At 41.0% G+C, this 12,500-nt stretch overlaps 1 protein-coding gene across 1 annotated transcript in view; it reads right to left on the reverse strand.

The window, feature by feature from the left end:
• Positions 1 to 2,615: 2,615 nt before the first annotated feature.
• LOC119573897 (tetratricopeptide repeat protein 14-like) overlaps positions 2,616 to 12,500 on the reverse strand; it is a 69,449-nt gene continuing 59,564 nt past the window's right edge. Inside the window, exons 12-16 of the mRNA XM_037921002.1 lie at positions 6,642 to 6,729; positions 6,404 to 6,483; positions 5,676 to 5,976; positions 4,766 to 4,861; positions 2,616 to 4,392 (exon numbers count right to left, since the gene is read on the reverse strand). Of these exons, the coding sequence (XP_037776930.1) occupies positions 2,940 to 4,392; positions 4,766 to 4,861; positions 5,676 to 5,976; positions 6,404 to 6,483; positions 6,642 to 6,729 (2,018 nt within the window). The 3' untranslated portion in view covers positions 2,616 to 2,939. The remainder of the gene's footprint in view (positions 4,393 to 4,765; positions 4,862 to 5,675; positions 5,977 to 6,403; positions 6,484 to 6,641; positions 6,730 to 12,500) is intronic.

Here is a 12,500-nt window from a genome sequence, read left to right on the forward strand (position 1 = left end):
GAGGATAGAGAGAGCGGGAGAGAGAGGCTGGTAGGGGGGAGAGAGAGAGGAGAGAGAGAGAGATGGGGGGGGAGACGAGAGGGAAAGAGGGCTGAGGGAGGGGAGAGAAGAAGGGGGGAGGAGGGGGGTTGAGAGAGAGAAAGAGAGAGAAGGGATGAGAGAGAGAGAGAGAGGGTGAGAGAGAGAGAGAGAAAAGAGAGGAGGGGTGAGAGAAAGAGAGAGAAGGGGGTGAGAGAGAGAAAGAGAGAGAAAGAGAGAAAGAGAGAGAAGGGCGTGAGAGAGAGATAGGGGTGAGAAATAGAAACAGAGAGAAGGGGGTGAGAGAAAGAGAGAGAAAGGGGGTGAGAGAAGAGAAAGAGAGAAGGGGTGAGAGAGAGAAAGAGAGAAGGGGGTGAGAGAAAGCAGAGAGGGGGGAGGGGTGAGAGAAAGAGAGAGAGAGAGAGAGAGGAGGGGAGAGAGATGAGAGAGAGAGGAGAGAGAGAGAGGGAGATGAGGTAGAGAGGAGAGAGAGAGAGAGAAAAAGGGAGGGAGGGAGGGAGGGGAGGGAGAGAGAGAGAGGAGGCAAAGAGAGAAAGGGGGAGAGGGAGGGAGGAGGAGGAGGGGGGAGAGAGAGAAGGGAGAGGAGGAGGAGAGGGGAGAGAAGAGAGAGAGAGAGAGAGGGGAGAGAGAGAGAGATGAAAAGAGAAAGGTTAGCGGGAGGAGGGGGAGAGAGAGAGGGACGAGAGAGAGAGCGAGAGAGGAGAGAAGAAAAAGAGAGAGGAGGAGAGAGAGGAGAGAGAGAAGAGAGGGGGAGAGAGAGAGGAGGGGGTGAGAGAAGAGAGGAGGAGGAGAGAGAGAGAGAGGAGAGAGAGAGAAGAGAGGGGGGGGAAGGAGAAAAGAGAGAAAAGAGAATGAGGGGGGGGAGAGGAAGGGAGAGAGGGGAGGAGAGAGAGAGGGGGGAGAGAGAGAGGAGAGGAGGAGAGAGAGGAGAGAGAGAGAGAGAGAAGAGAGAGAGAGAAGAAGGGGAGAGGAGAGAAAGGGGAAAGGAAGGAGAGGGGGAGAGAAGAAAGAGAGAGAGGGGTAAGGGAGAGGGGGGAGAGAGGAGAAGGGAGAAGAGAGAAAGAGAGGGGGATGAAGAGATGGAAGAGAAGAGAGGGGGGAGAAAGAAGAAAAGGAGAAAGAGAAGGAAAATTAAAGGGAAATTTTTTTTTTTTTTTTTTGGGGGGGAAAAAAAAAAGGGGGGGGGGGAGAGAGGAGAGGGGGGGAAAGGGGGGGGAGAGAGAGGGGGGGGGGGAGAGGAGAGGAGAGAGAGGGGGGAGGAGAGAGAGAGGGGGAGGGGGAGAAGAGGGGAGAGAGAGGGAGAGATGGAGAGGAGAGAGGGAGGGGGGGTGGGGGGAGAAAGAAAGAAAGAGAAGAGAGAGAAAAGAGGGGGTGGGAGAGGAGGAGAGAAGGGAGAGAGAGAAAAGGGAGAGGAGAGAGGAGAGAGGAGGAGAAAGAAGGAGAGAGGGATAGGAGGGGAAAAGGGGGGGGGGAAAGGAGAGAGGGGGGGGAAAAAGAGAGAGGAGGAGAGAGACAGAGAGAGAGGAGAGAGAGAGAGAGAGGAGAGGAGAGAGAACAGAGAGGGAGGAAGAGAGAGAGAAACAGAGAGGGAGGAGAGAGAGAGAGAGAGAGAGAGGAGAGAGAGGGGAAAAGAGAGAGAGGAGAGGAGAGAGAGAGAAGAGAGGGAGGAGAGAGAGGGGAGAGAGAGAGAGAGGAAAGAAGAGAGAAAAAGGAGAGAGAGAGAGGAGGAGAGAGAGAGAGGGAGAGAGAGAGAGAGAGAGAGAGGGGAGAGAGAAGAGAGAGAGAGGGGAAGGGGAAAAAGAGAGGGGAGAGAGAGGAAAGAGAGAGAGAGAGAGCATTGAGAGAGAGAGACAGAGAGCGGAGAGAGAGAGAGCAAAGAGAGAGAGAGAGCAAAGAGAGAGAGAGAGCAAAGAGAGAGAGAGAGCAAAGGAGAGAGAGAGGAAAGAGAGAGAGAGAGGAAAGAGAGAGAGGGAAGAAAGAGAGAGAGAGAGGAAAGAGAGAGAGAGGGAAGAGAGAGAGAGAGAGAGAGAGAGAGAAGAGAGAGAGAGAAGAGAGAGAGAGAGAGAGAGAGAGAGGAGAGAGAGAGAAGAGAGAACAGAGAGAGCAAAGAGAGAAGAGAGAGGAGAGAGAGCAAAGAGAGAAGAGAGAGGAGAGAGAGCAAAGAGAGAGAGAGAGCAAAGAGAGAGAGAGGGCAAAGAGAGAGAGAGAGCATAGAGAGAGAGAGAGAGAGAGAGAGTGGGGAGAGAGAGAGAGAGAGAGAGAGAGAGAGAGAGAGAGAGAGAGAGAGAGAGAGAGAGAGAGAGAGAGAGGGGAGAGAGGAGAGAGAGAGAGGGGAGAGAGAGAGAGAGAGAGAGGAGAGGAGAGGAGAGAGAGGGCAAAGAGAGAGAGAGAGAGGGCAAAGAGAGAGAGAGAGAGGGCAAAGAGAGAGAGAGAGAGGGCAAAGAGAGAGAGAGAGAGAGAGAGAGAGAGAGAGAGAGAGAGAGAGAGAGAGACAGAGAGAGAGAGAGAGAGAGATGGATATAGTAAACAAAGGAAGAAAATAAAAATGTCAGCTGTGAAAAGGACTTTTTTTTTTTTAGCTTTATTTGTATTTGATATCAATGATATGTAACAAAACACAAATTCTGCATACCAATAACAATAATAGAAATTAGTACTCTCATATGCTCCATCTTTCATATTACAGAAAGGAAAAATACAGGTTAATCATAAATATTAACAATATAATAAAGTACACCACACCTATCTGACAACCTGCTTTGAGGAAATATTGAACAAATCAATAATTTATCAAGTTATCTGAATATATCTGAAATCCTTATTGGTAACACTGTTACAAATGACTAAAATACAAATGAAATCCTCGTTATTTGCCAATTACTCCCTGTGCTTACAAAATCCTAGTCAACAGATGGTTTGAGGAATTCTTTATTTCTTTCTTTCATAGCTTCCAACTTTTTCTGCTTCGCTGTTTCTACAAAACTTTCCATCTCTTTAAGTGTGTTCCCAATTTTAGGATCATCAGTTCTCCCATTCTCCTCATCCCATTTGCCAAACCTAGCAGATCTATCAGGACTTTTGCTCTCGTTTTTTCTCTCTGGAGATCTTTGCACTGAACTGGGACTTTTGTTAGATTTAAAAGGCAACGAAGATTCCCATCTATCTGGAGAGACAGGCTCATGCCTACTTGGTGACCTTGACCAAGATGAATACCATCTTGTCTTCTGAGATTCCCACCTACTTGGAGTTTTTGGCCTAGAAGAACCCCACTTGTTTGGGGTTTTTGGCCTTGAAGAATCCCACCTGCTTGGGGTTTTTGGCCTTGAGGAGTCCCACCTGCTAGGGGTTTTTGGCCTTGAAGAATCCCATCTACTTGGGGTTTTTGGCCTTGAGGAATCCCATCTATTTGGGGTCTTTGGCCTTGAAGAATCCCATCTACTTGGGGTCTTTGGCCTTGAGGAGTCCCACCTGCTCGGGGTCTTTGGCCTCGAAGAATCCCATCTACTTGGGGTCTTTGGCCTTGAGGAGTCCCACTTGCTTGGGGTCTTTGGCCTCGAAGAATCCCATCTATTTGGAGTTTTTGGTCTAGCATTATCCCATTTACTGGATGTCCTTGAGTGAGATGAATCCCATCTATTTGGGGTCTTGGTACGTGAGAACTTTGAATATGGTGGTGAACCTGAAGAGTCAGTATTCCATCTTCTGGGTCTTGATTTACTGAATGTATTTTCAACTACTTCATACTCAATTTCAGCACCTAACCTAGATTTAGCTGCTTCTATTTTTTTTTCAAAGTCATGGGGCATTAAATGGCCAAAACCAGAATTCTGGTTATTATATTTCCCTCGATCTAAGGACTGATTTTCCCTTGTGGATTTCACTTTGTATTTTCTATGGCTATCAACATGTTCATAATGGTAAGGTGGTGATTGGGATTTTGTACGAGTCCTTCCCCTGCTGCGCCTGTCTGGTGATTTCTTGCTGCTTCTTGAACTGGACTGTGATCTACTTCTAGACCTTGAAAAAGACTTGTGTGATCTTGCTTTGGAGTAAGATGTTTTTCCCTTTGGAGACCTTGATCTTTCCTTACCATCAGCAGGCATTATTTCACTCATTTCGAAATTAGACTTTGGAATTTTCAAGGAAAGCTGCAGCTTTTCAAGTCTACCATATTTTCTTGCCATGTCAATGACATGAGAAGCATTCTCATCAAGATCCTCATCACTTTCTCTAAAAGCTGGATGTACCCTCTTGAAAGAGGATGTTGACACAGAAATTTGTTGAGGTTTTAAAGACATGCAGATACCTTGTTTGTAATTCTTCATTTCATTTTCATTCTGAATTTCAGAGTCTCTGTAATGAGAGAAGAGTTTTCTAACCTTTTTTACTTTTTTGGAAATTGTATGTTAACAAAATAGTTATTTGATTTTATATCAAACTATATATCAAATACAAACCTGGAAAATGTACCTAAACTTTACCAAAGTAGAATGAAGAACAGAAAATGCATTTAATCACAAAGGTATATTTTTGTTAATAAATCTCTTTATATACCCACAAAATGTATTACAAACCTCTATACTATAATTTTCAACCTTTAAACAAATAATACTATTTCTGTTTACATCACCATATACACCAGGTCTTTCCATCTAGTAAGGCATTTGGATCCTACTCCAAGATTGATAACCCACACTCTGGGTCTTGAGACAAACGGCTAACTTACTTTGAAGAACCTTCCCTTTGACTGGCCTCTACTTTTTTAAAGTAAGCAGACAGCTTCTCTTCCAAACTGTCAAGTCCAGGTATTGCCTCTTCTTCCCTGAAAAACAGGATGAATCATCTCCAGAAATGTAGTTTTTCTAACACCATTCTTTATTCCACTGGCAATAACCAAAACTGTTCCTACCTGGAATGCTTTACAGTAGATTGAGAAACCAATACTATTTTCACCCATACTAACTGAATTTCTGTACATGATTATTCAAGATAACTTATAACTAAAATGAAAAAGATCATCATAAAACAATATTTATTTTGATTTACACAAGAAATGTAAACAATCTGTCCAATATCCATCCTTTGTTCTTTTGCAAACAAAATTTCTTTTGATTTTTCAACAAAATTTCTGAACAAGTGAATTTTTAAGCTTTATGTCTCATTACAGGTCATATAGTTTATGATCCATTAAAGTAATAATAATAGTAATAATAATAATAATAATAATAATAATAATAATAATAATAATAATAATAATAAAACTGATATTTAAAGCAAAATTTATATTGTGATCTCTAAAAAGATAACTTAATTGATGATTTACACAATACAATTTCTGTGTATCCACATTTGATTGTAATAATTTAAATTTCAATGTTTCAATTTAATACTGATATACTGTAAGTATATGAAACAACGATGATGTTTTTATGTTTAGTTTTAGTTCCATTCCTGAAAATTGTTTGGACATGTTCTTGTTGCTCCAAGATTGGCTGAAGAATTATATCCACTTTCAAGCACTGAAATGAGGCAACCTATTAAAAGAGTCACACTTTGTTATTTCAAACTATTTAAATATTTACACTCATCTCAAGAAAAAAAGGTTAAAAGGTTCCCTAAGAAATCTAAGCACTTACACTTTTGAAACCTCTGCTGTTTTCACACTTGAGCTCTCCGATTTTTTATGTTCCCTTTTAGATGGCTTTTCCACTTTGCTTGACTTTTTTTCCTTCTTCTTCTTCTGACTCTTTTTATGCTTATGTTTCTTGCTGCTGCTTTTACTTTTGCTGTTACTCTTGCTACTATGACTGCTGTAGCTATGGTCGCTATTTGTGTCACTACTACTGGTAGTGCTACTACTACTCCTGCTTCTGCTGCTACTACTGCTTCCACTGTAGCTACTGTTGGATTTATTGCTCTTCTTCTTCTTGCGTGCTTCTTGAAAGCAGTTAAGGAAAACATTAACAATTATACAGTCTCATCAAAATGTTACTTTCTTTTAAAGGCCACAAAAAATGATAAAAAATCATAATTAATTTGTATTATACATTACTGCATGCAGCTTACTTTCCAGACATTACCTATATTCAGGTATATGTGTACTGGAATAATGAAATAGAATTAGGACTGTAAACCCTTAAGCATGATCATAATGTGCAGATCTACAAATCTCAAAATGACTTGAATAATATTTTGTCCTTTTAAATTTGATTAAAATAAGCAGAGAAATATAATATAAACAGAGAAATACAATGCAAATTCATGCATGCATCCCAAAACTTTTGCACTTGTAACTTGGTAAATGCTTGCTATGCATATCTTAATCCTACTGTTAACATACTACATATAAGCAAATGTTTATTACCTCTACTATGCTTCTGCCGGCTTCTAGATTCACTTTCTTTTCTATATCTCTTTTTATTTCGCTCCTTCTTTTCAGTAGGCCTGAGCAGCCCACATTGAAGTTAAAAGAGATTTATATGAACACATTATTAAGAAATTCATTAAATGTATTAACAAATATATTCACCTAATACACAGAATATTATCTGGATTTAGTAATTTATAAATTTGTACAAGATACTGCTACCCATTTACATTACCTGGATCCCTCAATATCCTTTAGGAACTTTTCTACACGAGCTTTATATTCCTCATCTTCACGATTTGAACATGGAACACCTGAACTACCTGGAATGGTTTAATTTTTAATATTTTTTTTTCTTTTTTGCCACAAATATGAATACAAATAAAAAATCTATAAAGACAAGATAAATAACACATTTTAAATTGAAATGCATGTCTTGCTTTATGTATCTTTTCTTTACAACTGTCAAACTAAAATTTATGAATTTATATTTAGTACATGCTGCAGAAAAGGAAGATATTCTGGTCTGACAACAATTAACTTTTAACTTTGAAAGTCCTAATCCCCATGATATTAGCTCATAACATTTTATAGAGAGAGAGGCTTGTTCACCAAGATCATGTATGAGCTGGCAAACACTAGTGTGCTATTTTCCTATGTCTTTCATTAGTGTGACCTTGTAAATTTGGTACTGCATGGGATGCTGCATTCAACCATACCATTTACCACCCCTTCTCCTTCCCTCTAATATTGTCCTCTAGTTTTCTTGTCTCTATATTACTGCCAATGAGACATAGTAGCTGTGCTATTAACCCAATGGAACTGGGTGCAGTGACCTTCATGTTAAGAAAAATTCTGGCAAAGAGCCAGGTGACAGGAATGGGCTGACATGAAAAAATCAGGCCGAGGACCTGAGTGATGGGGGTCATTAACCAACAGAAACGGTTAAAAAACGCCCACACCATGTTTACGGTGGAGGCTCACTGCTTGTGCCCGAGGATGACCCATTCTTTGTCGGTTCTCTCGCAGCGGTCACCATGCGCAGGTCACAATTAGCCTCTGGGTTGGCTGGCTGGACCAACTCTGTACTCAGCACTTACCTAAGACATCGTAGTGTGTGTTCCCTTTATTGTGTTTTGATATGTGACTGAGGTAGTTGAAATAATTCTGTATAATTAGCGTTGCTAATTCATCACAGTATTGTCATATTGAATGTTAACTTTCGTGTTTGTGATAACCTTTTCTGTATCACTCTTACTGTCATTCTCATTCACACTCCCTGTCGCTCACACATTCACACACTCACTCACTCATCCACGCAAAACAAAATATACAGAAACCTTTTCATCAATAGGGTTTGTTGCTGTCGTAGTTGCAGGTGTAAAGATCTATGATGTATCTCTTTTGCCCGTGATTTTGCCAGTCGTGATGAATGACTAGTACACAATGATGTACATTTCTTCTCAATGTGATGACAATAGGTTCAAGTAAATCCTTGCAGATTGCTGTCATGTTTCCCTTATCTACACTTATGTCTATCAGAGACAGTTGGTAGTTCAAGCCAGGTCCATGCAGATCGCTACTGACATCTCCCCCTCCTATTTTTCTCCTTTATCTTTGTAAAAGTTAAAGAAAAAGAAAAAAAAAAAAAACATTAAAAACTGCAAATTTATATAAATAATTGGCTAGTAGCACTCAACAGCCCCTCTTCTCTGTTGCCTTTCGTTTTCTCTTACTATCTTGGCCCTTCATTTACAATCTGGTTTACCGATATCCGAAAGAGGACCCTGCTGCAGAAACGGTCACCTTAGGATGCTGTGGGAAGAATGTCATCGGAAGATTGCCATAAGCCTGCAGACCAGGATGTTCATCAGAGCAGGTATTAAGCAATGTAGTGAGAGGGTGCCACCTGCTGGGACGTCCGTATATCCAGTGAAGGACCACGAACTTACCAGTGCAGCTACCACTCGCCCTGGGATGCTGTGGAAGGATACCCACAGATCTAGTCAAACTCCAAGAGCTCCTATCAACTGCCCTAGGAAGAAGAGGACGCCTCCTGCCCAGACACCCCTAAATCCAGACGAAGGTTACGATGATGTCTGGACAAGCACGCAGCCAAGAAGGACCTGGACATGACCTGCGAGGATGTACAGATGAGTATGCTACGGAGTTAGGCCTGGATAAGGACTACAAGGAGGTCTAGACAAATCCGAAGTCAAGGGGGACCTGTGCGAGACCTTCAGTGACATGTGGATATTGAAGACGGATGGATTACACCAAGGATCAGGAAGAAGAGGATGACAAGCATGAGCAGCCATGAAGATGCACCAAGGTCAACGCATGCGAGAACAAGATGACCAGCAAATCAGGACCAGCCAAAGCTGGGTAACCCTTAAGGCCAATCTAAGGCCGTGTTTACACCAAGCGAATCAAATTGATTCAATTCATGGAGAATCATTTGACTCGAGTCATTTTGAATCGGCATAGTTCCAGCCGACTGAATCTGATTAACACACCATTCAGTACCAAGGCAGCCTTCGAGGAGTGTGGACGTCTTTGCTGTTGCAGAAATAGCATTGTTGCTGTGGCTGAGAAAGCGTAGACGGAGGCAGGGGCAACGAATATGGGTGCATCCAATAAATTCTAGAAGACCTGAATTTGGGAGAATTGGACATTTGTTCCCAGATTTGGTCAATAATCCGGAGAAGTTTTATGACTTCTTTAAAATGACCACAGAACAATTTAAGATGTTGGTTGAGTTGATGCAGCCCTCCATCAAGAAGCAGAATACCAATTACCGTGTTGCAACTTGACCTGAAGAAAGACTGGCCATTTTCCTAAGGTAAGTGTATTATTTAAAATAATTCCACTAATAGATTGGTCGAGTTTTTAAGGTAGCTGTAAATGATATAAAAATATAGACATGCTTTATTTCTTGTTATGGATACAATATTGCTACAGAAATGGATGCAAAGGTAGGTTTAACAGTTTATATTTACCTATTAGGCTTCTATTACAGTAGAAATTACATGTATTGTACTGATCTATAGAGGGAAGTGCTGTACTAGGCAATATTATTCTGCATATTAAAAAAAAATGACAACAGAAAGTATTATGGATATGGTTATATATTTTTATTTGGCAACTGTAGGGTGTGTTGTCTAATTTTTGTTATGTCCTCCAACTTAAAAAGATACCTTTCACAAATAAGTGAACTCAGAAGAAACACTATCACTAGCATACGGTGATGGTGCATTATGAGATGGGTGTTGGTGTTGGCCAGTCCAGTAACCGTAGCTAGAGTTTTGGTCCTTGGCGAGTTTTCTACAAAAGGCCTGATGTATTTCTATTTTAATGTCAATAATGTCGATAGGTGACAATTGTTTCATAGGAGGGAGAAGACTTAACAGGAACTGGTAATCTGGGTCAGATTCATTCTCATTTTTACAAACTGCTTGTTCTCGAAACTTTTGCAACTCCCCCACGATTTGCCCATCTACATCACTTGGAAGCTCGCAGTGACATCTTTTGTAGGCATTATGCTTCTTTGCTGTAGATGATGGCTGCTTGATAACAGGTGTAGACGTACTCATACTTCCCCCTTCACAGACCTCAATGTTGGTTGCTGTTTGTACAGAATGCACACTGTCAGGTGCATCCGTGATATTAGTAGTTGATGAAATATCATCAGGTGCAGCATCATCCATATCAAATTCAGAATTTATGTCCTCATTAGGGGGTGGTGGTACATTACATGATGTGGCTCATGATGTCACATAGGGTATGAGGAATTCCATAGCATCGTAGAATACTCATTTCTTGGCTTTGATGCTAGCTGATCCAGATGTAAGAGTAGTAAATTTCCTCTTTTCTCTCATAAAGTTGCTCCTTAATTGATGCCTTTTCTCCTTGCAATCAGATTCTGTGGAAAAAATAATAATGGTGACTAGAAGGATGAACATAATAGTAGTTATTATTACTTTAATGGCAACAACAGTGATGAAAAAAAACAAACATGGAAACAGAAGGCCTATCCATAGAGGGTTTCTCTCTTTCTCTATTCCAGACATGTTGCTACCGGAGAGTCTTTTGCTTCCCTTGGGTTCCAGTTCAACATTGGGAAGACTATAGTGCTTAACACTGTCAAAGAAACAAGTAATGCCATGTGGGAGGTATTACAGCCACAGTATATGCCAGTACCTGATCATCAACAGTGGAAAGAGATAGCAAGAGCATTTTTCAATTAATGCAATGTTCCAAACTGTATCGGAAGTGTGGATGGCAAGCATTGTCGGCTGAAATGCCCACCTAATGTAGGCTCACTTTTCCATAATTACAAACAGTATCACTCTATTGTATTAATGGCTACTGCTGATGCCAAGTGTTGTTTTACTCTGATTGATGTTGGGGCATATGGGCGAAACAGTGACAGTGCAGTCTTCAGTAACTCTAATATGGGTAGGTCATTTCTCTCTGGTCATTTAGATATCCCACAGCCTAGTGAAATACCTACTACTGATATCAAAATACCATTCTATCTCATAGGAGATGAAGCTTTCCCTTTAAAGCCCAATATAATGCGGCCATATCCTCGAAAGGACCTAGATTACTCTAGAAAGGTATTCAACTATAGGATGAGTAGAGCTAGGAGAACTGTAGAATGTGCTTTCGGAATGCTAACTCAGAAATTTGGTGTACTGAAAACATCAATGGAAACAAGCACTGAGGTATCTGAAGCAATAGTTTAAAAGTATCTGTGTGCTTCATAATTTCATTCACCATAAATACAGCATGAACTTTCATAGTGATAATGATGATGCAATTGATGACCACCATCAAAACATGAGGAGCCTGTCACCAGCAAGAAGTACAAGGCCTACAACAGAAGCCTTGTCCATTCGCGACACTCTGAGAGAATACTTTGTCTCAACAGGTGGAGCTGTCGAGTCGCAGGACAGAAACATCCACTTATGCATATATTCACTGCAGAAGAAATGGCCACACCAATTTATACCATATCAACTCTGTAGTTAGGTTTAACATATTGTATACAGAGAATAATATTAAAATAATTATAGGCAGCTATGTTATTCCTACTATTTTGTCATATTACCATTTACTTTTAGAAGAACATTATGTAAACATTAGTGAACGAAATCAGAGACAACTGTTAATAACAGGAACTGTAGCATACACCCCACCCTCTACTCTGCCTGGTGCCTGGCTGGCTGGCAGTTACATTATATCACACATTTAAAAAGTAGACAATATGCCTTACAGTTGCAAAATAATAGTATCTAACCATAGTCACAATGCTTTGTTGTTGTTTTTTAAATAGGCAAAATAATATTGCCTAGTACAGCAATCCCTTCTATAGTTCAGTACAGTACATGTAATTTCTACTGTAATAGAAGCCTAATATATTAAAAATAAAAACTGTTAAACTTACCTTTGCATTTCATTTCTGTAGCAATATCATTCCATAATGCAGCAATTACATCACGATTATGGTGCACAGAATCACTAGGATCATAAATAGCACGTCATTCTTGCACTAAACTGATGAGGAGTTCCACTTGCATGATGCTTCCTGCTCGGCTGATTCGCCTTGACTGATGAAAAAATGGGACCGCGCGCATCAGTGATTCTGAATCCCCATGATTTGAATTGACTCAATTCGCTCGGTGTAAACGATTCCATTTAATTTTACATGGCGAATCAAGACAAATCGTGAATTGGGATGATTCTCCACGAATTGAATTGAATTGAATCGAATCGCTTGGTGTAAACACAGCCTGAGGCGTCTCGAGGGCGAGGCATTAGTAGGTGCCCGAGCAATATAGAGGGTCATTAACAGATGTAAACGGCGACCTCAACTCAGTCCCCCCACATTTCCTGCAGCTAATGCCCACGCCACGTTTCTGGGATGACCCAGTCTTCGTCAGTTCTCTCACAGCAGTCACCGTGTCACCACAACATCACCAGCCTCTGGGCTGGCTGGCCGTACACACAACACTGCCATCAGTGCCTACCCTAAGAAATTGTAGCATGTGTTCCCTTCACTGTGTAGTACTCTTCCTTAATAAAGAGTCAA

Source organism: Penaeus monodon, chromosome 6, assembly GCF_015228065.2.
Source record: "Penaeus monodon isolate SGIC_2016 chromosome 6, NSTDA_Pmon_1, whole genome shotgun sequence".
Classification (NCBI taxonomy): domain Eukaryota; kingdom Metazoa; phylum Arthropoda; class Malacostraca; order Decapoda; family Penaeidae; genus Penaeus; species Penaeus monodon.